The sequence below is a fragment of the Nipponia nippon genome, unplaced genomic scaffold (genome assembly GCF_047370975.1).
Source record: "Nipponia nippon isolate SJK-2023a ecotype South Korea unplaced genomic scaffold, ASM4737097v1 scaffold_21, whole genome shotgun sequence".
NCBI classification, from domain to species: domain Eukaryota; kingdom Metazoa; phylum Chordata; class Aves; order Pelecaniformes; family Threskiornithidae; genus Nipponia; species Nipponia nippon.
The window spans coordinates 8,893,461-8,918,228 of record NW_028262338.1 but is presented as its reverse complement, the minus strand read 5'-3'; the positions used below and the strand labels follow the sequence as shown (position 1 = coordinate 8,918,228).

The window sequence follows — 24,768 nt, the reverse complement described above, 5'->3', positions numbered from 1 at the left end:
GATGTGAAAACACATCAGACTTCTCAGTAGGGCTCTAAGAGATGAGCAGTAGCTTTGTCTTCCTCTTTGTCCCCTAGAATAGGACTTTTCTGTTTGTTGTTTCATCTAGAGGGACACAGAAAGCAGCACTAGTAAGGGAAGCAGACTGGTCCCAGTACTCCTGCCAGCAAAAGATACTGAGCAAAGAAACGTGTTTTAGTCCAACCACTACCAGTTAGAGTCCTTATTTCCCTCCCTTCTGCCCTTTCCCGCCACTGCACAGTGTCCTGCACCTTGCCAGCAAGCTGGAACTAGCTGACTCCTGGAAGTGGCTGTTGAAAGGCTATTGAAAGATCTGGTTCCTTGGGGCTACAAAACCCTAACGTGGTGTGGCGGAAGCCAGGAAGGAGTTACCTGCCACTCTGTTATTCTTTGCAGGCTGGGTACGTCCCACATGTTGCCAGCTAAAAATCTGAAGTAGGCCAGTTTACTCCCTCACTGATCTTTTCGTATCCAGCCCCTCCATGTTTTGCAGTGATCAGATTTTCTTACCTGCTAAAGGCTGAAACATCGTTATGTCTGGACCTAATGATCTAATCAAACTAGCTTTAATAAATTTAGCTCAAGCACGAAGAGTGGGAAGACGCAGGCTTCACTGTAGGCTACCAGGATGCCCAGGCAAGCCCTCTGCGCTACCATAACTCCACTGAGCGTGGTACCGAGTCAGACAACCTGGCCGCACACAGCTGTAATCACACCTCCCGACAGCTGTGTCTGCACTGTCCCAACGGGAGAGAGCCTCTAGCCTGAGGAATTCACAGTTTAAACAGACAAGGCAGAGAAATAAAATCAGAAATCACAAACAAAACTGAGAGTGGTTATGTGGAGTCCAGCAAGAGTGGTAAGTGTGCAGGACATATGTCCAAAATCAAAGGCTGCTAACTGCCTTTACTAGCAATGAAGGCTCTGCCTTGGAGAGAGCTGAGGCAGAAAAGCTGAGGCCAAGCTCGTGAACTGAGTGGTTGTTCCTCTTCCCTTCAGTGACTCCATGACATGTTATCATGTCATTCTTGTAAATGTTTCAAAGAAAAGTTTTTGAATGCTAGTGCTTTGCTATAGTCCGTGCTGTTGGGAAGGGCTATACAAACATCTGCCATACACTCCTCAAATAAAATTCAACCAGAGCTTTTGTTTACATGGTTTGTCCTTAAAACCAGCACTCAGCTGCAACTTTCAGCCATAGCTGCCTTATTAAAAATGAACCTTTTATTTTAAACACAGTACATTTTGTAACAGGAAAATCAATATACAGTAACCCAGAGTACTGCAGACAACAGCTGTAGGACATAATCTGATGACAGAAAGTTGAGAACAGTACTTTGGCAGTTATACATTCAGCTCGTCTTTCGCTTTTTGTTTTTAATGGCACCGAGCTATAAAGATCTGAGATTTCTCCCCACCTGGTGACCCAAAGCTACACAAAATTAAGAAGCCAAGACATCACTGTTTTCAACAATAAAGGCTGTTAAATAAATAATAAATCTGTTGTTACTTATTTTTTCCTTTAGAGGATACTGCAGGTCTTCCCAGAGCTACAATGAGTCAACAACAGTCTCAGTGATCTCACAGCCCCTAGCAAAGATATAGGAAGATACTTAAGCACGAAGAGTACCTTGAAAAGACTACTAAATACTTTTCACTGCCTTCACTTTGGCTGTGGGTAAGGGTGCTCAGCTCTCTTCGAGGCTGGGATTCACAACTCACCCACGCTTAGAAAAGTTACCTAGGTAGAAAAGAGGGGACGAAGCCACAGCTGTGCCTGGTACACAGGAGTACAGAACAAGCGTAAAGATCTTAACAGAGATTTTGATCATCTGTTACTTTTTTGTTATTAACCGAAAGTTTACAAGTAAACAAACTACTCCATGCGTGTTTTTATGCCGTCATTAAATACTGAATCTATGAATAAACTAGGGATTTTTGGAACCTACCTATTTGTCCCTAAAAGGTGGGAGATGATTAGCTCTCTAAAATGGCACGTGATTCACTTCGATTACAAAATAAATACATTTCCTTGGTGAGCAAAAGGCAAAGGTCGCTAGATCATTTTGTACTGAAATTGCTTTTTTTATCACATCCCACCAAGTATATTTTTCTCAGATAATAAGACTGTTTTTTAAAGGTTTCCAATCCGGATTTATGTGGCAAAGGCTTTAATTAAGATTGATATATTCCATTTGTTTAGGTTCCAGGCTGCGATGTGGAAGCTTTACTTGAACGGCATTGCCCTCTAGCGCTGCGACGGGGCCGGCCGCGGTGATGTCACTCGCGCAGGCAGCGGGAGCACAGGCAGCCCGTTCATGCGGAGCTGCCGAAATGCTGCCAAGCCCCTCTCGGAGACGCATGTCACAGCAGCTAGACAGGGGCATCCTTCCAACAGAACCACAATGCACAAGGGAGGACAGTAAACCTGTCTTTTATTTCAGGGACATCACGATTGAAACAGCTACTTCCAAGCTCCAGCCAAGACTTCTGCCTGCTAATTTCTGTTTAAACGAGTTCGTATGAGAAAATAAGCACATTTGAACAGCCTATTATTTCTGACAGGCTTCAGAGGACTTCACGCTGTGCAAGTTTTACGTGCTCACAGCTGACAGCTTGCTGGGGAGATGAGTTCTCAGTCTGAAACTGGCCGGGGCTTTGCAGCAATTTGTCGGGTAGAGAGATAACTTTCGACGGAGCTCAAACCATCTGCGTGTTGTGCAAGGGATCCAATCATAACTTGCTATGGAGGATGACTTTTAAGATGAATACCTACCTTGGCGATAAATCCAATTCATCAATACCTGGCTATCTGAAAGTGTCTGCACTAAACGACGGCAATCTTTCTGCAAACAGCTCCAATGAAACAGCAAGCAACCTGGATTCACCTGCCTTGGATATCAGTAGGGCGATAATTGTGGGGCTTATCCTAGGTGCCTTTATACTCTTTGCTATTATAGGTAATATCTTGGTAATTCTCTCTGTTGCTTGCAATAGACATTTAAGAATCCCTACAAACTATTTCATAATTAACCTCGCAATAGCAGATTTGTTGCTGAGTTTTACTGTCCTTCCATTCTCTGCTACACTGGAAATCCTTGGCTACTGGGTTTTGGGGAGGATATTTTGTGATATCTGGGCAGCAGTTGATGTGCTATGCTGTACAGCTTCTATTCTAAGTCTATGTGCAATTTCTATAGATAGATATATAGGGGTACGTTATTCTCTCCAGTATCCAACTTTGGTAACAAGAAGACGGGCAGTTTTAGCTCTCCTGGGTGTCTGGGTCCTTTCCATGGTGATTTCTATTGGGCCTCTTTTGGGCTGGAAAGAACCAGCACCCAAGGACGATAAAGAGTGCCGTATCACTGAAGAACCATTCTATGCTTTGTTTTCTTCCTTGGGGTCATTTTACATTCCTTTAATCGTCATCCTCGTGATGTATTGTCGGGTCTACATAGTGGCAAAAAGGACTACTAAAAACCTGGAAGCTGGGGTTATGAAAGAAATGTCCAACTCCAAGGAGCTGACTTTACGGATTCATTACAGGAATATTCATGAGGACACATTAAACAGCACCAAATCCAAGGGTCACAATCCCAGGAACTCCTTAGCTTTCAAACTTTTTAAGTTCTCTAGAGAAAAGAAGGCAGCCAAGACGCTGGGAATTGTGGTTGGCATGTTTATCTTGTGCTGGCTACCTTTCTTCATTGTTCTGCCACTCGGTAAGTTGGTAATCAAGGGATTGCGAGGGGAGGGGGAGGGAGCACGTTAGTTGTTTACTACAAAAATCTCATAGAAACAAATCAGATGACTGATAAGCAGATATCATTTTGAGAACTGCAGTGAACAGATGAAAGGAAGGGAAGTGAAAGTAATTTACTTCTGATGTTGGCTTTTTCAAAGAGTCAGGATGCAACTTTGTAAAGTATGCAGCCTGCAGAAAGTCTGCTCACCTGGTAGTCCTTCTCAGTGACAGGGCAGATGTCAAATCAGGGCATAATATCTTCAGAGTTTATATATTAAATCCCCCTTTATGGCCGTTGCTTGAGTTGAATTAGGTTTCAGAAACATTTTTATAGGATGCTTTAACAAAAATCCTAGATAAGAACACGAAAAGAGTTCCAGCACTGAAATGTTCTTGTTTTAGTTTACTGTTAGATGTTCGGATACAGTAGGTCTTCTGGCATTATTAGGTGTCTTAAATGGAAATGAACCTGATCTAATGATGAGGTGCAAAACTCCCCTGAGCTTTGGGAAGCTGAAAAAGTTCTAGTTGTCAGTTCAAACATCACTGATCAAATACCAAAAGCAAACACACGAAGCCCACTGATCCCCACAGAAAGGTTCTTGTTGGTTTCAACAGGTCTTAGTTCAGGCATTTCGGGAGATTGCCATGTGAGCTTTTGGCAGCCACTTTGTTCACTTTCAACTTCAAAATATTATTAAAGCATTTGATGCAGCCTTAACACAGTGCTCTGTGTTCCCAAGTCCTTGTGAAATTTGCTTGTATCATCTTTAATACTAGCACTACATCTGAAGTGGAATATCTCCAGACAGTGAATTACTAAACTCTCAAAAATATCTGTCCAAAATTCATTTCTCTGAGACACAATCTGGCAGCCTAAATATGGAAAGACGTGGAAACACAAAAGGGAGAAAAAGCCTTTATTAATGTTCTGTATTCATGTTTACTTAGTTACCCTACCAAAACATTTCTAATTGAGTGGTAAGTGGATATTTTTAGACACTGTTGTAGAAAACTAAACTGAGTTCAGCAACCTGGTCCTGGTGAAGCGTTATAAAATTATAATTTCAGTGAATGCGTAATATCATTTAGACTAGAATCTTTACTGCAAGACAACTACTTAAGCTATTGCAGGGCAACTTTATAAACTCTACCTTATTGTATCATAAACTTAAAAATCTTTACGATTCAAGATCTGCGTAAAGCTAATGTTAAGGATGTGAAAAATTCCAAACAGAAGGAAAATTGTGAACAAAGTTCTCTTTGGCTACTGAAGTTTAAGTCCTTGTGCTGGCTCTTAAAGTTTATAACATAGAGCAAGTTTCCAACTATTGCAAAAATACATATCTGTGGAAAGAAATATATTTTCACCATATGGTACCAGCAGTAGTACCAGATATGTAGCTGCTAGGTCATAATCCCCTGATAAAGTAATTCCCTCCTTGGTTTTGAATTACTGAAGGAACTTTGGAGAAAAAAAGCAAATGTGAATGCAGTAGAGCATATTCTTTGCTAGCAGAAGCCAATACAGCTACTGACGCCGTTCCACGAACACAGAGGCAGACCAGTACATTAAAAACATTATGGTCACAGGGCAGAAGCAATGTGAGAAACAATTAGGTTTCTTGAAAGAGTGTCAGCTTTCCCTTTGACAAGCTATTTCAAAACTCCTGGTCTTTCCTAGGAGGTTCAATGAGTCGTTGCTTGAGACACCTGAGTGAGAATTTATTGATTGTCACAATACGATTTTCTCTCTCATATAAATTGTCCAAGGCATCAGTGAGGTGACAGGCTGAGAGCCTCCACCACAGCACCGTGTGCTGGCAGAGGTGCTGGGTGGGCCAAAGGGCTAAACCCACTGCTGTGGGCTCTGACCCGACACAGACTGAGCGCCTGTAACCCCCAACAGGCTCACTTCACGCTGTGAGCACTTGGTGCCCCACAGAGCTGAGGTTCAGAAAGAGTTGCCGTTGTGTCAGTTAGAAGAGTGAAAAAATCAGCGTCTTGGCGTTGCAGTATAGACTGCTGGCTCTCCTGCCCTCTGTCTAGAAATCCTTTCAGGGGCCCAACTCTTAACTGACAGCCTTTAGTCTGAAAAAGGGGGGAAAAAAGGTATGCATAGTATCCAAGATAGTATCCAAATGCATTTAAATAGTAGGGACTTTCCCTTTGTTTTGCTGACTACAAATAGGGCTGGTTTTGTTCCTTGTCCCTGATCTCTTTTTTTAGTTTATTCAGCACACTCCAGAACCTTGCACTTTTCATCTCTGTGTATCAGCACAAAGTTAATTAAGGATGTTAGGCATGACTAAAGCATTGATCACTAAAACAGGTGGGGAAAAGACCTTTTCCTGACATGTATAATGCAGCTATTCTTAACTGGAGGAGAGGGTAGAGCAGTGGAGAAAGACTTCTGAAGGAGCTTGCTGTGTGCTGCATTCTTCATACCAGAAATCTTTTGCTTTGTGTCTTGAAGTCACAAAATTAAATGAAATACTATTAAGAACCCTTACAAAAAGCACACAATGGTATGAAATCAATTTCAGTGACAGGCAAACCGCAGAATCCAAAAGGTACTGATGATTTACAAAACTCTCCATAGGTGCCCTGGGCTGCTTTAATCACAACCCACTCGTTCATCAGTGCAGGACTGCACGCTGCAATACCTTTTCTGCTACTGAGTCCAGACTAGATACTTACCTTCACTATACTGGAAGGATTGGCTTCTGCCTTAGCCCGTATTTTTCACGCCTTATATTTGCACCATTAACCCAAATCGCACCCTCACATCCGCATCTTTACTATTTTTTTCTGCTCCCTGTTTCACTCAGTAATGCCATGACTCTGCAGAATGGCATTAGCAGAGCAGCTCTGGATTTCTGAGGATCCAACCACAAAACGTTTGACAAGTCAGTAAATGTTATTTCTGCAACACCCCAAAACTATGCCTTAACAAATCTGCTTATATGTAGAGGAGTTTCCTTCATGTTAAAAGTGGTCTCAGCTCTTCTACTAGTTTCCCAGACAACATTACAATTCTTCCACTCTGGCATTTCAATATATTCTGCAGCTACCCATTTTGCACCAGGTGGCAGATATACACTGAGAACTGATGTGGTGCTGAAAGCAGGGATATTGCTTGAATAAATATTCCATGACAAAGGAAAAGAAACAATATTAACACTCACAAAGTGTTTTTCAAAGCAAGAATCAAAAGGCTTTGCAAGGAAAGCTCTCTGACAGAGCTCTGTATACAGCTACAGAGAGGAATTACAGCACTGACACTATGATGTATTGAGCATCATGAAATGATCAGCACAAAGAATGACCCACAAACTCTTTTTGTAGGACTGAACCATGCTGCCTTTAGTGTTCAGCACCTGATGATGCAGCAAAGCTGGTATCAAAGAGAATCATGTGAGAAATTTGTTTTTATTCCAGTAGCTACCAGATATTCTTTCCAGATAGCAATAGAGCTATAGAATATCCTTGTTGCGGACATTCATAAATGCTCTGTGACTTTGTAAACAGTTGTCTTGACACTCAAAATTATTTGTAGTACAGCATAAAAAATAAAATCAAGACATATGTGTCTTTGAGACCACTTCTCGTGCCATAAATTCAGTGACTCAGCTTTGAAGAGTAAGTATCTCGCCTCTTTAAAATAAATGTTTCTTTTCTTCCCCCTCATACAAAACCTTTCTTAGGCATCAGGACTATATTAAATATGCATTGCTGAAAAATGCTGAGTAAAATAGATGACTTTTATCGAAAGACTAGAGCCCTGCAGAAATCAGGTAACACTCATTAAAATCCCCTCCTTTAAACAAAGGAATACCCAATTTTATGCCAATACCTTTATTAAAAACAAAAGAATCCAAAATGAAGGATCAAATGTTTCCCCCTGGCTACTAGGTTAAAGTTTAGTCTCATTCCTGTTAAATGAGATATCAGACTGGGCTTGCCAGTCTTCTCCCAGACTCAAACCTCACACAACACACACACACGCAGGGCAAAGGGAAAACTCACTACCTCCACTACTTTAACCAAAGCATATTACCTTGCCCAGCCTATTGCTTAACTCCAGTGGAGATCAGCAGAGCATTATTCACAGCAGAGCCTAACTCCCTCCGCTCCCACAAAACCTGTGATCTTATCCACTAAAGTCAGAAACAAAATTCTTGTAACTTAACTGGCAGTGGGATAAGGTCCCAAGAGCCTCATAATGAAGATATAACTGTTTTGACTATCCTTATATATTAAGCTTTTGAAGCCTCTCTATAAAATAATAAAAAAGAACATAAAAATATGCTGCATGCTACAGGTCAGCCAATACAAAATTATTCTTAAAATAAAATGTTATTCAAGTACAGTACGTAGATTTATGTTACATCAGGCCAACCTCTGCATCTCTGCACCAAGAATACCAAATTAGGCCACTTAGTTTCCCATGGAAAACACTTCGAAGCATTAGGTCCAGTGCTGTCAATGCTATTGAGTTCAGCTTTCTGCAGGGCTTTAGGCCTTGTTTGTCTTTCATCTCACTTTGGTCTTGCCCCCTCTTCCCCTTTCTAACTAGCCTAGCTCTCTAGATTTGATGCCCTCAAGTCAATAGTTACACAGAATTTGGACAAATTAATGATATATGGGGCAATCTGACCCTCTGCCCACTTGCAGGTCAATCTCTGGTACAATGTTCAATTGCACAGGTGATAGCAGGACCTGCTCCTCCTATTTTCTAGCCAATTCCTGTAAAACTAAACATCGTAAGGGCATTTCTTGACCAGTACAACATGTTTTGTCACACGCGGAGGACTAGATTATTTCAAGATGATTCATTTTGCTACTAAAATAGCCTCCCTTAAACTCTAGTTTAAGCCCTTTGGTTTGCAAAGGATGCCAATTACCAGTTACTTACAGACCTCTATTTTTTAGAAGAAAGTTGTTTGTAATCAAAATTGTTGTTATCACAATTCTGCACAATTCTGAAGGACTGGGTACTTCCTATATTGGCTTTTGATTTGCAGGTCAGAGGAACAAAGGGAAATCATAAAGTGTACAGTCTTACAAAAGCAAATACGCAAAGCAATACAGAAAAACGTGAATACGAAGAAATTGACTCATGGTGACTGTTCAGCCTCAGGGATGGCAGCAACTCCTATCTCAGGTGACCAGAAAGCTCCAAGGAAACAAAAAATCAGGACTGAGCCACTGGGCAGCAATAGGAAATCTCAAAACTATTGAAACCAGAGACAGGAGAGAAGTGGTAATTTCAGAGGAAACACTGCTTTCAGCACCCAGCATCCAGCAAGGCAGTGGACACAAGGTCCTTATGCCAAAGGCACTTGCAAACACATGTGCTATTGCTCAGGTCAGTAGTCATGATGAGAGCACTGAGTAAAGTTATACATGTGCGTATGGTCCTAAAGCATTGAGGCCATACTTCAGGATCTCAGCTGCATGTTCTTTAGTGTACCTATCTGTGAAATACAGACATGAACAAAAAGTGATGAGTTTTTTAGTATCTTCACTACAGTTATGCTCCATAGCCCACTGCAAGATCTAGAGCTATTTTGACGGGCTTTCAAGTGATACCTAGAAACTGAAAAGCAATAACCATCAGTCTCTATGTAACAAAAGAGAAAAAATATAATGGAAGTTCATACAATATCTTTGTAGCTGTGCTATTCAATTCCATGGTAGAGTCCTATTATTTACCAACAACATCCAAGACAGATTGCCTCAGTTATAACGAGGCAATCTGAATGCTGAATATGAGCCAGCAGTGTGCCCAGGTGGCCAAGAAGGCCAATGGCATCTTGGCTTGTATCAGGAATAGTGTGGCCAGCAGGACCAGGGAGGTGATCGTCCCCCTGTACTGGGCACTGGTGAGGCCGCACCTCAAGTACTGTGTTCAGTGTTGGGCCCCTCACTCCAAGAAGGACATCGAGGTGCTGGAGCGTGGCCAGAGCAGGGCAACGAAGCCGGTGAAGGGCCTAGAGCACAAGTCTGGTGAGGAGCGGCTGGGGGAGCTGGGGTTGTTCAGCCAGGAGAAAAGGAGGCTCAGGGGAGACCTTATCGCTCTCTACAGCTACCTGAAAGGAGGCTGTAGCCAGGTGGGGGTCGGTCTCTTCTCCCAAGTAACAAGTGATAGGACAAGGGGAAACAGCCTCAAGTTGCGTCAGGGGAGGTTTAGGTTGGATATCAGGAAAAATTTCTTCACCAAAAGGGCTGTCAGGCCCTGGCCCAGGCTGCCCAGGGCAGTGGCTGAGTCCCCATCCCTGCAGGTATTTAAAAGACAGGGAGGTGTGGTGCTTGAGGACATGGTTGAGTGGTGGCCTTGGCAGTGTTAGGTTAACGGTTGGACTTGATGATCTTAAAGGTCTTTTCCAACCTTAACGATTCTATGATTCTATCATAAGTCAGAAGCAAGAAGGGGAGAAAAAGACACTAAAGCATGCCCAGTAATTGAAGATATTTAAGTATCATAAATGAAATGTCAGCAGACTTAGATTAGCTTTTCTAGACTCCCTTAATCAGCTAATCCTTTGCAAAACAAGCAGAAGCTTGGCCCATATTCTTTCTAGTTAGCAAGCTGCAAAAGTCTGTAATTCTTTTGGACGAAAGAATAATAACAATAATATCATGTTTCTGTCCCTATCTACTGTCAGTTTTAGAGTACCAAACAAGATCCTTACTGAAATTGATCTTCATTTTATCACATCTATGTAAGGGCAACACAATTTAAACACAAGTAAATTCTCTCCATGGTGTAAGTCACCATAGCTATTCTGGACTGGGAGGTGGCATACTAGTATATACAAGGATATATAGGGTTTATGTCAAAAAGGTAAGTGCTCAATGGAATTTTTCCATACCCCATGTATTTTCCATATCTTGTATCTCCATATTTTGTTATTTAAGACATACTCAGAATTTTTGCTAATATGACAAGTATGGATGGGGCATGAAAAACCTTAATCCTGTTGCTTTTCTTTCATTGTTCTTTTTTAAAACTACAGATTTCTTCTTTCTTTTTCTTTCTGGGCTGGGCAAATAGAGCTCCTATTTGTCTTTTCTATTGCTCTTCTAAATACCAACTTGCAAGTGGTCTGTTGCACTGTAAGTTTTTTAAAAAAATTTTAAACTCTCAGTGCTTTAAGCATCAACATCATCTTTTGTATGACGCTGCAGGAAGGACAGTCATGGACTGCAGACCAGAGCAGGATCTCTGGAAATGATAGATTATCTCTTAACTTCTGCCTATCAGAGACAATCATACCATGCCAGGAGTGCCAATGTTAGCAGCTCTGTGGTTAAATACATAGACACTGTCCCTTTAAAAATGCAAATATAGCTACCCTGCTTTGCAATTGCTTGTAATATAAGAAGGTGTAGCAACTCTGGGTTTTAATAAAAAGATCTGATCCCTATCTGTACTACAACTTCCATCAGCAAAGCTTCAAGGGAGGTAAAGTCATGGTGTTATTTTGGCCATTCTAGATAAGTCTCTATTTTTGGAGTCTTTAAAAGGCTCTCAAATTTGAGCCATTGTGAATGAATTTCATGTAGGTCTCATAGAAGTGATTTGTTCATCTGAAATATGAGGCACCCTTTATCAGAGAGAGAGAGAGAGAGAGAGAGAGAGAGAGAGGATGATAAGAGATTGTGGATTTTAATTAGGATAAGAAAATAGAAACAATAACCTTTCTCAGCCTACAAGACAGCAAGGAAAATGTTTTCCTTAGGCTTTGCTCTTACTCATGAATGTATCTATAGGGGGAAGTACTCTTTATGGCCAGATTCTGCATTTGTGTATGTCTGCTACTTTCATTCGCCTGCTTAAGAACTTGCCTACACAGGATCAGGCCTTAGACTGGTAGGAGTTACTGCGTTTAGTTAATACCAATAATATATGGGTTTGCAGACTTTTATTTCCCTGCCTGAATGGGATGGAGGAATGAGTATAAACCACTTTTACCCTGTCAAGACAGTTAGAGGAGATTTCTCTGCGTGAATTCCTTGACTCAACTGGAAAACAGGGAAATGAAAGACTCAAGGGCTGAGGACTGGTTGAAAGATACCTTCATCACCCCTCACAAGTGTTCACTCACTATAGGGCCAGAAGGCTCCAGCAAAGAGAATCCCGCAACTTCTATAGGCAGTCAGCTCTAGGACATAAATTCCTCACAACCAGGACACTTTTCTTAATAGCTGGCCTAGATCCTTGCACATGTACATAACGTAACTATTAATACAATGAAGAATGAGAACTGCTGTACTTGCAACGGCATCGTACTTGTATTTCTATTTCTCCCACAGTATCTTCTGCAGTATCATTCTCTAGTCAGTTATTCCTTATTTGATATTTCTCCTTCCTCAACAGCAAAGTACTCCCCCCCAACACACGGAAGTTACCCACAAACACGGGAGTGCAGCTCTCCAGCATGTTGGTGACTACAAGGCTACTGTGATTCCCACGGTGTCCCCCAGCCTGGCAGCCCGGGCACCGCTGGGATATGCACCCCAAGGCATCCCACAGAGACACCAACATGCTCAAAAGCCATAACCAAATGCCAGCCAGCATTACTGGTCTGTAGTAGTTATAATTCAACCATCTTTCCGTTAATTTTCCTTATTGAATTTTGTTCTGTTGATTTTGGATGCTTTTCCTATTTCTCAAGATCTTTTTTCACTGTTATCCTAACCCTCTTCTCCAGACGGCCTGCAGTCCCTCCTGGCTTGATCAACTCTTAATTTTATAACCACACTCTCTATTTCATCCTCTACTGTTTGTAAACTGTGGGGTTTTTTCCTCTATTAAATAAGTCCGGGGGAATGTAAACAAACACTGAATGCTGGAAGGAAAGAAATCAGGAGCTTTAAAAATCCAATTAGCTTTAAAACCTTGGCATGCTGACTTGGCTAAGCATGTGGTAAAAAAGACTGCAGAAAGCTTAAATGAAAGATGACCACATCCTTTCTGTGTTCTCTAAACTCACACTTGTAACAACTCTGGTCAGAGGCAGCTTATTACTTTTACAGGGACAATTTTACTACTATACACATTTGAGCTTTCCCTGTTCATTAAGAAGCGGCCGTAACGCAGCCATTAGCAGCTACCAGCAGTTACGGCTGCAGCAGCAATCACAGCATGAACTACAGGGGAGAAGCGGAGGTTCCCAGCCAGGCCATCGGCAGCCATCTACTGCCTAACACTGGGAAAGTCTCTCCCTGATCACATTACAAATTTGATCAAATCACTTTTCATAGGAAGCCTGAGTTCCATCACAAAACAAATTTCTTGCAAAACAATACTCATTTTTGCAAAAGTTGTCTTCTCGAGAACAGATTGAGAGGCAGGGCTTGATACTGTTGAAGCTTCCTGTTTCCCATGTTTCAGAACTCATTTGTTATGTTTTGTATTTTGCAATGCTTTTCATCACTACAGTGAATTTTAAAACATTGGAATTTTCTCATGTGGAGAATGTTGAGAAGTTCAGATTTAACTCTGGTCAGAAAGATTCCAATCTGCACCAGAACGGAACAATTCTCTCCTCTGAATGAAGGAGGATATGTTTGCTGTCCAAGGTTACCTTAACTATTTAAATTTTACCAGACTCTAGAGCAAAACTTCCAAATACGTATTACCAATTCTCTAACTATTTCTATTTTATGGTATTCAAACAAAAAGGTGGTTTTCTCTCCAGAATACCCCCAACTCAGCATTTCAAGTTTTGAAACGCTTCATTTTCTACTTGTTACAAATAGAGACAAGTAGTTTCAAATTTTATGGCTTTTCTTTAATCTTAAAAAAATGACAAAAACCTGTGCAGTGAAGGTCTCCGTCTACCCCATTATTGTTTCACGACATATTTTATTGTAGCTAGTTTGTTTTGACTATAATATCAACTGACACAGAGCAAAGCACTTAACTCCAGACCATTTTGTTTCAATAAAAACAAACGTTGTATTTGTTTCAGTAAACAGGAACATGCACTCACCCTAGGTTGGCTCTCATCTAAGCAAAACTGGATTTAGAAGATTTTGAAATGTGATTTTTTGTAATGGGCATAAAACATAGCACCTGACAACCCAAAACTCATCCATAGAGACTTTTCCTCCTTAAATCCAGGAAATTCACAGTACTCTTGCCCAGCTACTATCTAAGTATCAAATACTTGATTCTGAACAGAACTGATGATTCTATGAGTAATTTAGATACTTAATTGATATAAAATACACAACTTATTAAAAATTAATGTTTAATTAATAGAAAGTCAATTATCACAAAATAAAGTGATTAGCAGAGAGATTAGCAGTTGGAGTTAAAAACTAAATGAGACATAAGGAGAGCAGAAATAAATATTTAAAAATTAAGACGAGGAAACGAAATAAGTAACTGGAAAGTGAACATGCCTGGACGGAAAAAGAAAAACAGATATTAAAGAGAAGGCAGACAGTGAAGGAGAATGTGGTTAATTTTAGATTAAAAAATCATTAATAGTTTAAAATTTTCCTCCCATCAGGTACAAACAATAAATACATGGCATTCTTGAAAATACGCACACACAGAACACCCTCTCCCATGAAGATGACTCACACAAACACTCACGTAGGATGTAAAACTATTCAAATGTCCCTATTGGATGCAAGCTGCAGCATATTGGGCTGTATAACGGGAACAGAGCCAGTAGATGGAGCGAAGTGATTATGCCCTTTTACTCAACGCTCATTAGACCATGTCTGGAGTACTGCATCCATGCAGGGGAAGACAACAATGAACTGGATTGGGTCCAGTGGAGGCAACCAAAACAATCACGAGGCTGGAGCACATTGTGTCAGGAGAGGGTGAAGGAACAGGGCTTCTTCAGCCTGGAGAAGGGAAGGCTTCAGGGGACCTAATGCAGTGGTGACCCTGCTTTGAGCAGGCGGCTGGACAAGGGACCCCGTAACATCCCTTCCCACTGCAATAATTCCGTAATTTATTAAGTTTTCGGCTTTCAGTCCCATCGTGTATAAATACATGTATATATATATTCCTTGCATGAAGGATGAAGGGAGGAACTATAACCGCACAGTGGAACCCAGTGATACTTCACAAATGACTGTCACCACAAACAACCGTTGGTCACTTATACATAGTTGTTTATTTCCTCTGTGTGGCTGGAAGTAGCACACAGAGCAGAATGGCACAGAGATACCAAAGGCAATTTTAAAAGTTTTAGCTCATAAACATTATCTTACGTGTTATTTTTCAGATTTAAACTCTAGCTAATCGCTATAGTATCTGATCACCCTGCATACGCACACAACTGGAGTAGCAAGTTTTCTCCCTTCTCCTCGAAGTAGTTTGCGGGGTTTTGTCTGGTTGGTTGGTTGCATTGGCAGGTCTAATTTTGATGCTAAGTTCTTTCTTCCATAAAGTGGAAGTGCAAACTCAAACATGTCCTGCATATTACACTTTTGTCAAGAAGCTCACCAACTATTACATTAAGACCTTCCTTAAATAGAAGGTCTTAACTTCCCTACCCTCCTTTCTGTATGCACACAGCGGTCAGTTGTGAGAGGTAGCAAAGGAGCAGATATTTAGACAGAAGAAAAATAACAGAGCCGGAAAGAATATGAGAGTAGTGTGTGTACGTGTGTGAGTGCGTGTGTGTGTTTCTGCTCTGCAGAGAGCTACATCAAAACCTCCTTCACTGAAGATTTTTCCTTAATTAAGAGTATTGGGATTAAGCCAGTCCAGATTTTCCTGCTGCTCACCCTGCTATTTTAAGGATTCTTCCAAAGTCCACTGAAGTCCTTGTGAGCCTTTACAAAGGCTTTCAAAGACTCCCACTGACTCCAGTGGACTCCAAATTTTAATGGCTTAGTGATGGTCTGGCCAGATATTCTGCAGAATATGTGAAGACAATTAATATGGCAAATTGTTTCCCACAATGTTTCCTAATTTCATTGAGGGTGTTTTACTTACTTTCTGTGTAATAAAGCATTCATTATAAAGAATCAGTCAGACCCTAAATGAAATTAGCTTTTACTGAATAAAATACTTCTTAATTCTTTTTTATGATATTTGCTGTTGCGCAGTGTATTTCCAAACTGAATAGCTCTATCAAGTCTGGGGAGCACAGCTGGTTAAACTAATGGTCAAAAACCAATCAAAACTGATCTAGTTGATTGAGTTTCTGTAATATTTCCCGTTCTCCATTTGTGCTGGACACAGGCTTTGCAAAAACTTCATTGGTGTCAAAGGTGCAATCAGAGGTAAGATTGTGGTGCTATGTTTAATAAATCACAAGGTTTAGTGCAGAAAATAAAAGAAAATAGAAAATACACATTCCCTTAAAATGCAGCTGTTAAACATGAAGCATCAGGAGAGCGATCAGCTTGAGTAGGGGAGTCACTCTGGCTGCCCCCATCACAAATAAATCACTGAGGAGACAATCATATGCAAAATTTTCCAGCCATTTTGAAAAGCAATCTAAATCACTACAGGGAAATATTTAATCTGTTTATCAGACTGCGATGGGAAAGTAGTTGGAGATTCGGGAAGGAAATATTAGTCTGAAGTTTAGAGAGTGTGTCTAGTAGGCTTAGCTTTATCATTTTATCAAGGTACCAAAATAGCCCGCAGTTGTTTGCTCCTGACAGGTTAATTGTGAGGTAAAGTATGTGTGCAGCTAAATAAAAGGTATTGTTGTCAATTCCAAGAATAAGATAGGGAAAAGGGTAATGTTAAAAATATACAAGCTAATCAAAATATTTTTCATATCTTTATATGGTGAAAGGCAGTGGAGCTTTGCCTAACAGTCACCAAATTAAACCATATTTAGAAGTATATGGCATCCAATAGCGTCCATCTAAACCACCTTCTGGACCATAAAGATCTCTCTGTAGAAAACTCAGGCTGGGATTCCACCCGGTGAGGAGGGACTGAACACAAAAACTCAGAAACTTTCCAAAGCCCTGAAGAGAATAAGTGCCCAAATAAGTATCTGTCTCAGACATTCCATTTCTCTAACAGTTAATCCTCAACCTCAGTAATGAATATATTTACCAAGGGGATCTAAGACTGCAGTGTCAGTGGGATTCCAGTACTGCAAATGCAAAACTCTGCTGGGCTGCCAAAACTTAAGCCATAGAGTTTTCCTGATGAACACAGCTATATTCTGCAGAGTTAATCAGAGAAAGCAGGACTAGAAGGGATCTGAAGAGGTCATTCAAGGCATCCTCCGACCCAAAGGCTCTACTATTGTACTTAAATGCTGATCTTTATTTTTAAATAACACCACCACACAGCTTTCCACACTGATCTACTTCCAGATTGTCTGTTAATGACTCAGCTAGGGTCATGATGGTTTTTAAATGATTGATCGGAGCTCAGTGATTTTTCTAGAATCACGCCTGAACACAAGGTGCCTCCGTCAGTCAGGTCTGCTACGAGGAAATTCTCTGCTCTTTTGTGTTGCTGCCCTTTAATATAAAAGAGCTTTGAAAATGCTTGCTGCAGCTGCTGAAAATGGCATGCTGTCATTTTTTTCAAATGGCATGTGAAAAATAGATTATCACGAAAGATAGGCATAAGCTCCTTACCTTTTTTGCTTAAGGAACACATATTTCTTGAAGCGGTTTACAAAGATTAGCCATTTTTCAGCGCTCAGCTTTTGACCTTTTCCCCTACTTGCTCTCTTAGTCTTTACTGTGTGTAGTTATATTCTGTTCATGTGCAATATAGATTATACAAGCACAACTCATCTGTGTTGGTTCCCAGTTTTCTTCTCTATAGCTTAGCTCATTTAATTTGTCCTTAGGGAATTTCACAAAATTTGTCAGTAAACTTCCTTAATTTTTTTTTTATTTTATTGAAAACTTTACCATAGCATTTACTCTGTCCATATTTAACCTGCCTAAAAATATTTAAATATGGTAGAGGAATGTCCTGTAGATTTTCAGTTGTTACAGTATGAGAGAAAGGCAAACCAACTGATCGGGAAAAACTCACCACTGCTCATTCAGCATTCACACATAAGAAAAAATGGAAGCTCTTTAGCTCTTTAGAGGTTTATTGGGCTTTAGAAGCTAAAAATCATTTATATTTTAAAGGAGTTCCAGAAAACAACTTAAGAAATTTATCGGTATGAGCTCCAAAAAGCTCCTTGTTGTACATAATCATGCTTTGTACTTGTTTTGTAAAGTCACAAAGCTTCTCTTTTCCCTAAACTGAAGGGAAAATATTAGCAATAATTATTTACAAAATGAATCCTGAAAAGGTTTGCAGCTGTGCATGTGGGAGGTTTTGGAGCATCTTCCTCATCTTGGCTACAGCTATAAACTTAGATCAACTTTTCCTAAAGCTTTATAAGAATTTGACACCCATTTAATGGCTTATTCCACAGAATCACATGAATTGTCGCTGAATCGTTCATCAAAGAGTACGTAACACTCACAAGACACAGTTTAGGTGCTTGCATTGATTTATCTGTTGGAAATTCATCAAATACAATTCGTAGTTTCTCTGATGTTAGACATCAGAGAACTGTACTTTCTGCAGTGTCAATCAGGACAGATGGAGGATCTCCACCAGATGGACAGAAGAGGCATTTGTCAAACCCAGCAAATCATTATCAGCAACACAGCAGTAAGGAACATGGGTTCAACTTACAAGAGTTATTTACCCAAGAAGCTAGGAAGTGCCTTTGCATAGTTTTGAAGCCCAAGTCATGGCCTCTACATTGCTATGAGATGGGAAATATGCCTAGAATCATGTCCCTCCCCACTAAGGCATCCTGACAGTCACAACTGAGTCAGCCGCTTTCACAGCCCAGGGAACCTGAAAACACTCCCATGTAAAAGGTCACTCTTCTGAGATGTGACGTTCAGGCTTGAGTGCCACCTTCCATTTGAAAAACTTCTCAAATCTAACTCCAGTTCTTGAAATGAGAATTCTCTCCTGAATCCCTGCTCTTTGATTACTTTAGCCAGACACAAAGGTGTTTTCCCAGCTGGATAACTGCTGAATGCCTGTTTTGCTTAAAAAATGTCATACATTCTGTTATAAAGTCCCATTTGCTAAATTGAGCTGATCAATTGCATGTTTTTAATACTAACAGTACATGAAATGGGTTTCCCGGTATGAGTTTTTCATTTGGGCAGCCTCTTTAGGGAAATTATTTGCTTGTGAACGGAAGAGGAAATATTCATAAAATAACCTCTTTGTTTGGGGTACACCATTTTTATGAATGCCTGGGATATGGGAAGTACCACAATTAACTTCAGGTTTCAAGAGGTTTGTACTATCATAATAATCTAGATAAATGGGGTGATGTTTAGGAGCTGCCAGAGAATGTATTAGAAGTTATAAGGTATGTCTGAACACACTCCTTCCGGGAAGCCTGGGAACAGTTAGATGACCTTCTTCAAAAATGACATTCAGAAGCTCTTTGAAGAAGGCACAACCTTATTCCATGTGTGCATTGTGCAACAGCTTGGGCAATGGATGTTTGATCTTTCACTGGGATCAACAGATGTTAGTGCAACAGATGTGTACATATAAACACAAGGACTGTTTTTTAATTTTTAATTCTACGTTAATTATGTGCTCCTTTAGCTTTCAGATGGTGGAAAGCATTTCCTTATTAGCTTTAAAAATAACAAAAGTAACATTTTATTACCAAAAGACCAAAAATGAAAGCAACATGCATTCAGGATCTTTAGCAAACAGATTCTAACAGTGATCTGACGGGACATTTACCCTTCCTAAAGGCAGACAAACCAATTATCTCAGATATTGTCTCTGCTTGTTTCTTCTGGACAGGATCTCTGTTTTCAGCTCTGAAGCCCCCTGAAACGATCTTCAAGGTGATTTTTTGGCTTGGCTACTTTAACAGCTGCTTGAATCCAATCATCTACCCTTGCTCAAGCAAAGAGTTCAAGAGGGCTTTTATACAGATCCTAAAATGCCAGTGCCACCGTCGAAAGCAGTTGGGGTGGTGGGCCTACAGCTACAGAAACTGGAATCGGTGCTCCTTTGAACACCCTAGGAAGGACTCTCTGGAAGACAGCGGGAGTTTCCTAAGTGGCAGTCAGAGGACGTTATCTTCAGCATCTCCCAGCCCCGGCTACCTGAGCAAAATCACTCACCCACATATGGAAATGTGCACATTCCAAGAATGGAAAAACTCCAGCCCTTTCCTGAGCCCCTTACAGGAAGGCAGCAGACAAAAGGACCCGTGCCAGTTCTTCACCTTCAATCTCTTAACAGAGCGCAATGGACACGTTCCTGCTGGCAGCCAGGCTTCCAGCAATGGGGACCATGAGGCCGTCTGTGACACACTGAATGGCAAAACCGACTGTAGAGCAAACATGACGCTGGAATGAACAGATTCTAAACAGTCTGTTCTCTTTGTACACTACCTTGTTTGATATCTAGCCCAGGTGAAGAAACGGACCTTGGCACAGTTTCTCAGTACAGCACTAGAAGGAAGCCAGTGAGGAACAGGCAGATTTATGTCACAAAAGCAGCAAAAGCAGGGGCTAACCATATTCCCAGTCACTTGCCAGAGAGTCTACCGAAGCAAGAACAGAACGCAGGGAAGGCGCTGCGTAAACCCAGGGAAGTGCACATACAATTATTCAGATGTTGTGGAAGTGCTGTGGAACAGCCAAACACATATGTCTATAGAAAGAATGAATAAATATGGGGGTGGTCAGGGGAAATGTGTATGAATGTGTGTGTGTACATGTGTGCTAGCTGCATGTATGGATGCCTGAGAGTGGAAGCGAGCAATGCAGCGTTGTTTGTACCTCTCCAGGGTACTAGCTGCCGCTGCTTTTGCCTGTAAATTCGTATTGTTGTTGTACTTCACTGTACATTAGCACTTTAGAAGTGGAAAACAATGTCAAAGATTAAAGTAATTTTGCAACAATTTAAACACGTGCACCTATTACTATAGGACTGGAATTCAGCCAAGTTCCCTCATCACTATTTTCACTTCAGAATAAAACACTCATAGCCGTTAAGTTTGCCACTGTAATTTCTAGGATGCTCTTGAATCTCTCTGCGGTTGCTTCCCTTCCATGATTCCCTTATCACCAACACATGTAACTCCTCTATCCTTGTTCTTTTTTGAAAGTTTGAAAATACCAGCAACGATGAGAGCTCACAATCTACATTTCAGCACATTAGTAAGCATCCTGTAAATATACAGGCTACCAGAGGATCTGATTTCTAAAAGCAACACTCATAAATCACTCCAAATATGTCATAAACAGTGTTGTGGACACAGCACAAAAGAACACTGACCGCTGGAGGCCTAAAACCCAGCCTTAGGACAAATACGCTGAGGCCCTCGTTCTTTCACCACACTTTGAAAACAGTATTGCACATTTAGAGGCTTTTACTTTGCTACTCACTTAAGAAGAGAAAGAGTCAAAACAACAGAGTAGTGTAAGTTTCACTGTCATTAATATTTTTCAACTCAATAGTACAGTAACTGTAACAGAATTCCTGAGAATATCTTCTAGGACATTTTAGGTCATGTTTGGAAGTTATTTTCATCTCTTGCAATTAAGTGTGAATCATGAAACTAATGACTGATTTTTTTACATGAAGTGGTACAAACCGTGAAAATTGGTATTTACTCCTTCCTCCAACTGAGACTTTCCTTATTAGGAATTTTAGTGAATTTTTTTAAAGCTTGAAACAGAGAATGAACCATAAAGAGACGTACTAAAACCACTTAGGGACAATTTAACAATGCTAGGTCCCAAGGGAGAGCCATGTCCTTTTGTTTCCTTAAACGTGTATTCTCTCCTTAAGTTGATATGTGGCTTGTGGTTAGATGAAACATCCCCCAGCTCAGTGAGCAACAATAGGAAAGTCATGTTCCAAGGTCTTCCCATGGCCATGTTATAGCAAGAACTACATCAGTGTATTTTGAGTCTTATCCTGATTGAAGTTATAGCCAATCTCCTATTTTAATAATTCCATTTTGATTGTGGGGAAGGCTGTAATTTCCTCTTACAAGAACACTGCTGACAAAATTTAGAAGTATTATAAGACAGATAAACAAGCTCTTGTTGCTCATATATTGAGGTTGCCATAAAGAATATTCTATCTAGCTGTGATATATTAGTATGAAGCTATCCTCTTTGGGCCTCTAAGTGGCAGAGAACTATATTTCTAACCTATTGTTATAATTTTTGAAGGGAACCTACAGTAGGCTGTCAAACACTTCTGGGTATTGTAAAGCTTCTTGAAGATTACTGTTAATTGGAAATAAATTTGTTTAATCTAATGACCTGACGGCACACTTCAGCTAAATTTGGAGTCACACGACATCTACAGTGTAAAGTAAATCCAAGTAATGTTATCCATATTTGAGAATTTCTGATACTGCAAACTTTCAGAATAAATAGCATTCCATTACTCTAAAGCCTTTAAATATGTTGCTCTCAGAGACTGATCATTCTTTTAATTAGTTTCTAGTCCTAACAAAGGCTGTGTGATCTCTGATTATCATTTATGCTCTTTAAACAATGACATAATTCTCTAATTACCTATGAAATCAGATAGGCTTTTATCCCATACTGAAGTGACCTATGAGTACTTATAATCTTTTTACATTTCTACACGTAACGTTACAAAAATTGCAAGGAAAGTTCCCTTACTGCTTTTTTAAAATCTATAAAAAGATAATTTCAGCCATTTTAGTACTGAAAAAACAGCTTTCTCTAAACATTGTAATTGATCAGGAGGAGGAGATACACATTAACATCATGCAGTCCATGCCATTTGGAATATCCAGTGCCTCTAACCTTATGAATCATATACCAAAATCCTCAGAGCCAAAAACCCCAAGACAGATGTCCCATAAGCCTTTAAGAGTGGAGAAGAGAAGGCATACCACAGGCAGACAGTAACACTTTTCCCCAGGAGTTACACTGCTCTTCTGTAAGTTCGAGCTGGGAAGGCTGCTGCACTCTGCAGGGCCAGCAACACGGACTTATCCACCCCTGCTAGCTTGCTTTCTCTCACAGACAGCCACAGCACTGCTGCTCTTCCCATGTCCGGCCTAGTGTGGGAGGCACATTTGAACTGCATGCAAATCGTATTTTGCTCAAGAGCCACAGGAGCCCTGTGCTGCTTCCCTTCCTCAGGCCCAAGTCCTGCAAGTATGTTAAGGGCAACCTCCCTGGGGACATGACTAGGTTGTGCTGCCTTGCCAAGGAAACTAAAAGAAGCTCTGCTTCGGGATTTCTGATACTAGGGAAAACAAGAAGGGGAAAAAAGTTTATTCACCATGTTGAAGTTGGAAAACAAGAAGTTGGAAATAATCACGGGCAATCAAAACAAATACACTCTGCCATTTCTAAGACAGACATTTACATCAGGCCCATTTTTCTTAGCATATTCATTAGGCCCCATCCGAAGGGATCATCTCATACAATCCCTAGCATCAGACAAATAAAGGAATGACAAACTGTAGGCTCCAGCACAGCAACCAGGGATAACAGGAAGAAGTGAGAACAAGTCCAGGCAATACCTGATAGAAAATTCAGATATCATTTTAACAAACTGTCTCTCATTCTTAATCACTACCCAATTAAATTTTAAGACTGGAGAGCCTACAACTTGTAACAAATATAAGATGGAAGTATTCCTAATATTTCTAATAATTTTGGGTCAGGGTATCATCATCAAACCTTGCGGGATGTATTAGTCCATTTTTTTAGTACAGCCAAAATTAATTTGACAAGCAGAACATCCACAATCTAGTGAAACGGCAGTTGGCACACGATGGTGGTCTATCAGATGCAACTATACTCCATCGTGCATATTTTTTACACATATTAACAGACCTTCTGATGAATCCATTTTGTGGGTGAATAGATTTGCCTTCCAAGAGGAGTTGCCGCCATTTAGCACAGAAGGTGTTCATAAAACACTGTGAATTTCTCCAGGTTAAGCTACTGTGTGGAGCTTAATCACTAACTAGGGGCTTGTACAAAGCCATTCAGTTGAGAGGCACAGCTGTAATGGCTCACAGAGTATTGTCACAGCCCAGCTGCACATAAATTAAACCCATTAGCTATCACAAGTGCTTCTTATTTTTGAAGAGAGTTACAGTAAAATCAATCCAACTGAATGAGACTGAAATTCTAGAGCATTCTACATTCTTTACTCTTTGGAAACGCAGTTTTCTATTATCTTTCGAAATATGACAGGGAGAGAAGAGAAAACATTAATATTATAAAGTGCAGTTCTAGTTTGGAAAATGTAAAAATAGCAACTTTCTGTTCAAGAGATGTGCTCTCTGCTCTCAGTTTCTGTGCTTGACTTTCACCTGATACAAACGAGCATAAAATTGCACAACACAGAAGATGATAATCCACAGCAGCCAGGGTATGAAAGTACTGGTATGCTAACAACTAGTGGCCACAAACTAACATGGGCTCATTCCCACGAGAATAAATAGAATTCTGTTCTGATACTCTCAACAACAGATATGCTTACCTTTTTTCCAAATCATGCTGGCAATGCTGTGACTCATACACTTCGTAGGGCAGAACACGGTATCGCAGGGATGGTGCATCAGACAAAGAAACACCATTTTCATCCTGAAGTGGTCAAAAGGAAATACTTCAGAATATGAAGACACATCACGCTGGTTTAAGTCACTTTAATGGAACCAAAAAATGTTTCCACCCACTATGACTTTTTTGGGACTAGAAGGGGTACTAGTTACCTTCCTTGTGAAGCATGTTATTTGTGCAAGAGGTAACTCATGATTCCCAAGATCAGTAAAACCACCTGCAGCAGTAGGTCAGAATACTAACCTAGGAAAATTCCAGCCTCTGCCGTAATGACTGTTTTTATGTTTCACCTCCAGGCTGTATAATAATCTGCACAGACAGTGCAAGGAGCAGAGAACAGTAGTCCTCCCTTTCAGGCGGCTGTGCGCAGCACAACATTCCCTCCCCCTTACACAATGCAT

At 40.5% G+C, this 24,768-nt stretch overlaps 1 protein-coding gene and 1 long non-coding RNA gene across 10 annotated transcripts in view; one reads left to right on the top strand and one right to left on the bottom strand.

Annotated features, from left to right (window-relative positions):
* Nucleotides 1-24,768, bottom strand: part of LOC148055551 (uncharacterized) — a 183,470-nt gene that overhangs the window by 149,799 nt on the left and 8,903 nt on the right. For all 9 annotated transcript variants that reach the window (XR_015705271.1, XR_015705268.1, XR_015705272.1 and 6 more), the window contains exon 3: nt 24,288-24,391. This is a non-coding gene — a long non-coding RNA (uncharacterized LOC148055551). The remainder of the gene's footprint in view (nt 1-24,287; nt 24,392-24,768) is intronic.
* ADRA1B (adrenoceptor alpha 1B) lies at nt 2,357-20,858 on the top strand. The gene is made up of 2 exons (XM_009469488.2): nt 2,357-3,746; nt 19,587-20,858. Exons 1-2 carry the CDS (start codon nt 2,774-2,776, stop codon nt 20,147-20,149), a joined length of 1,536 nt encoding a protein of 511 aa, XP_009467763.2. The 5' UTR covers nt 2,357-2,773; the 3' UTR covers nt 20,150-20,858.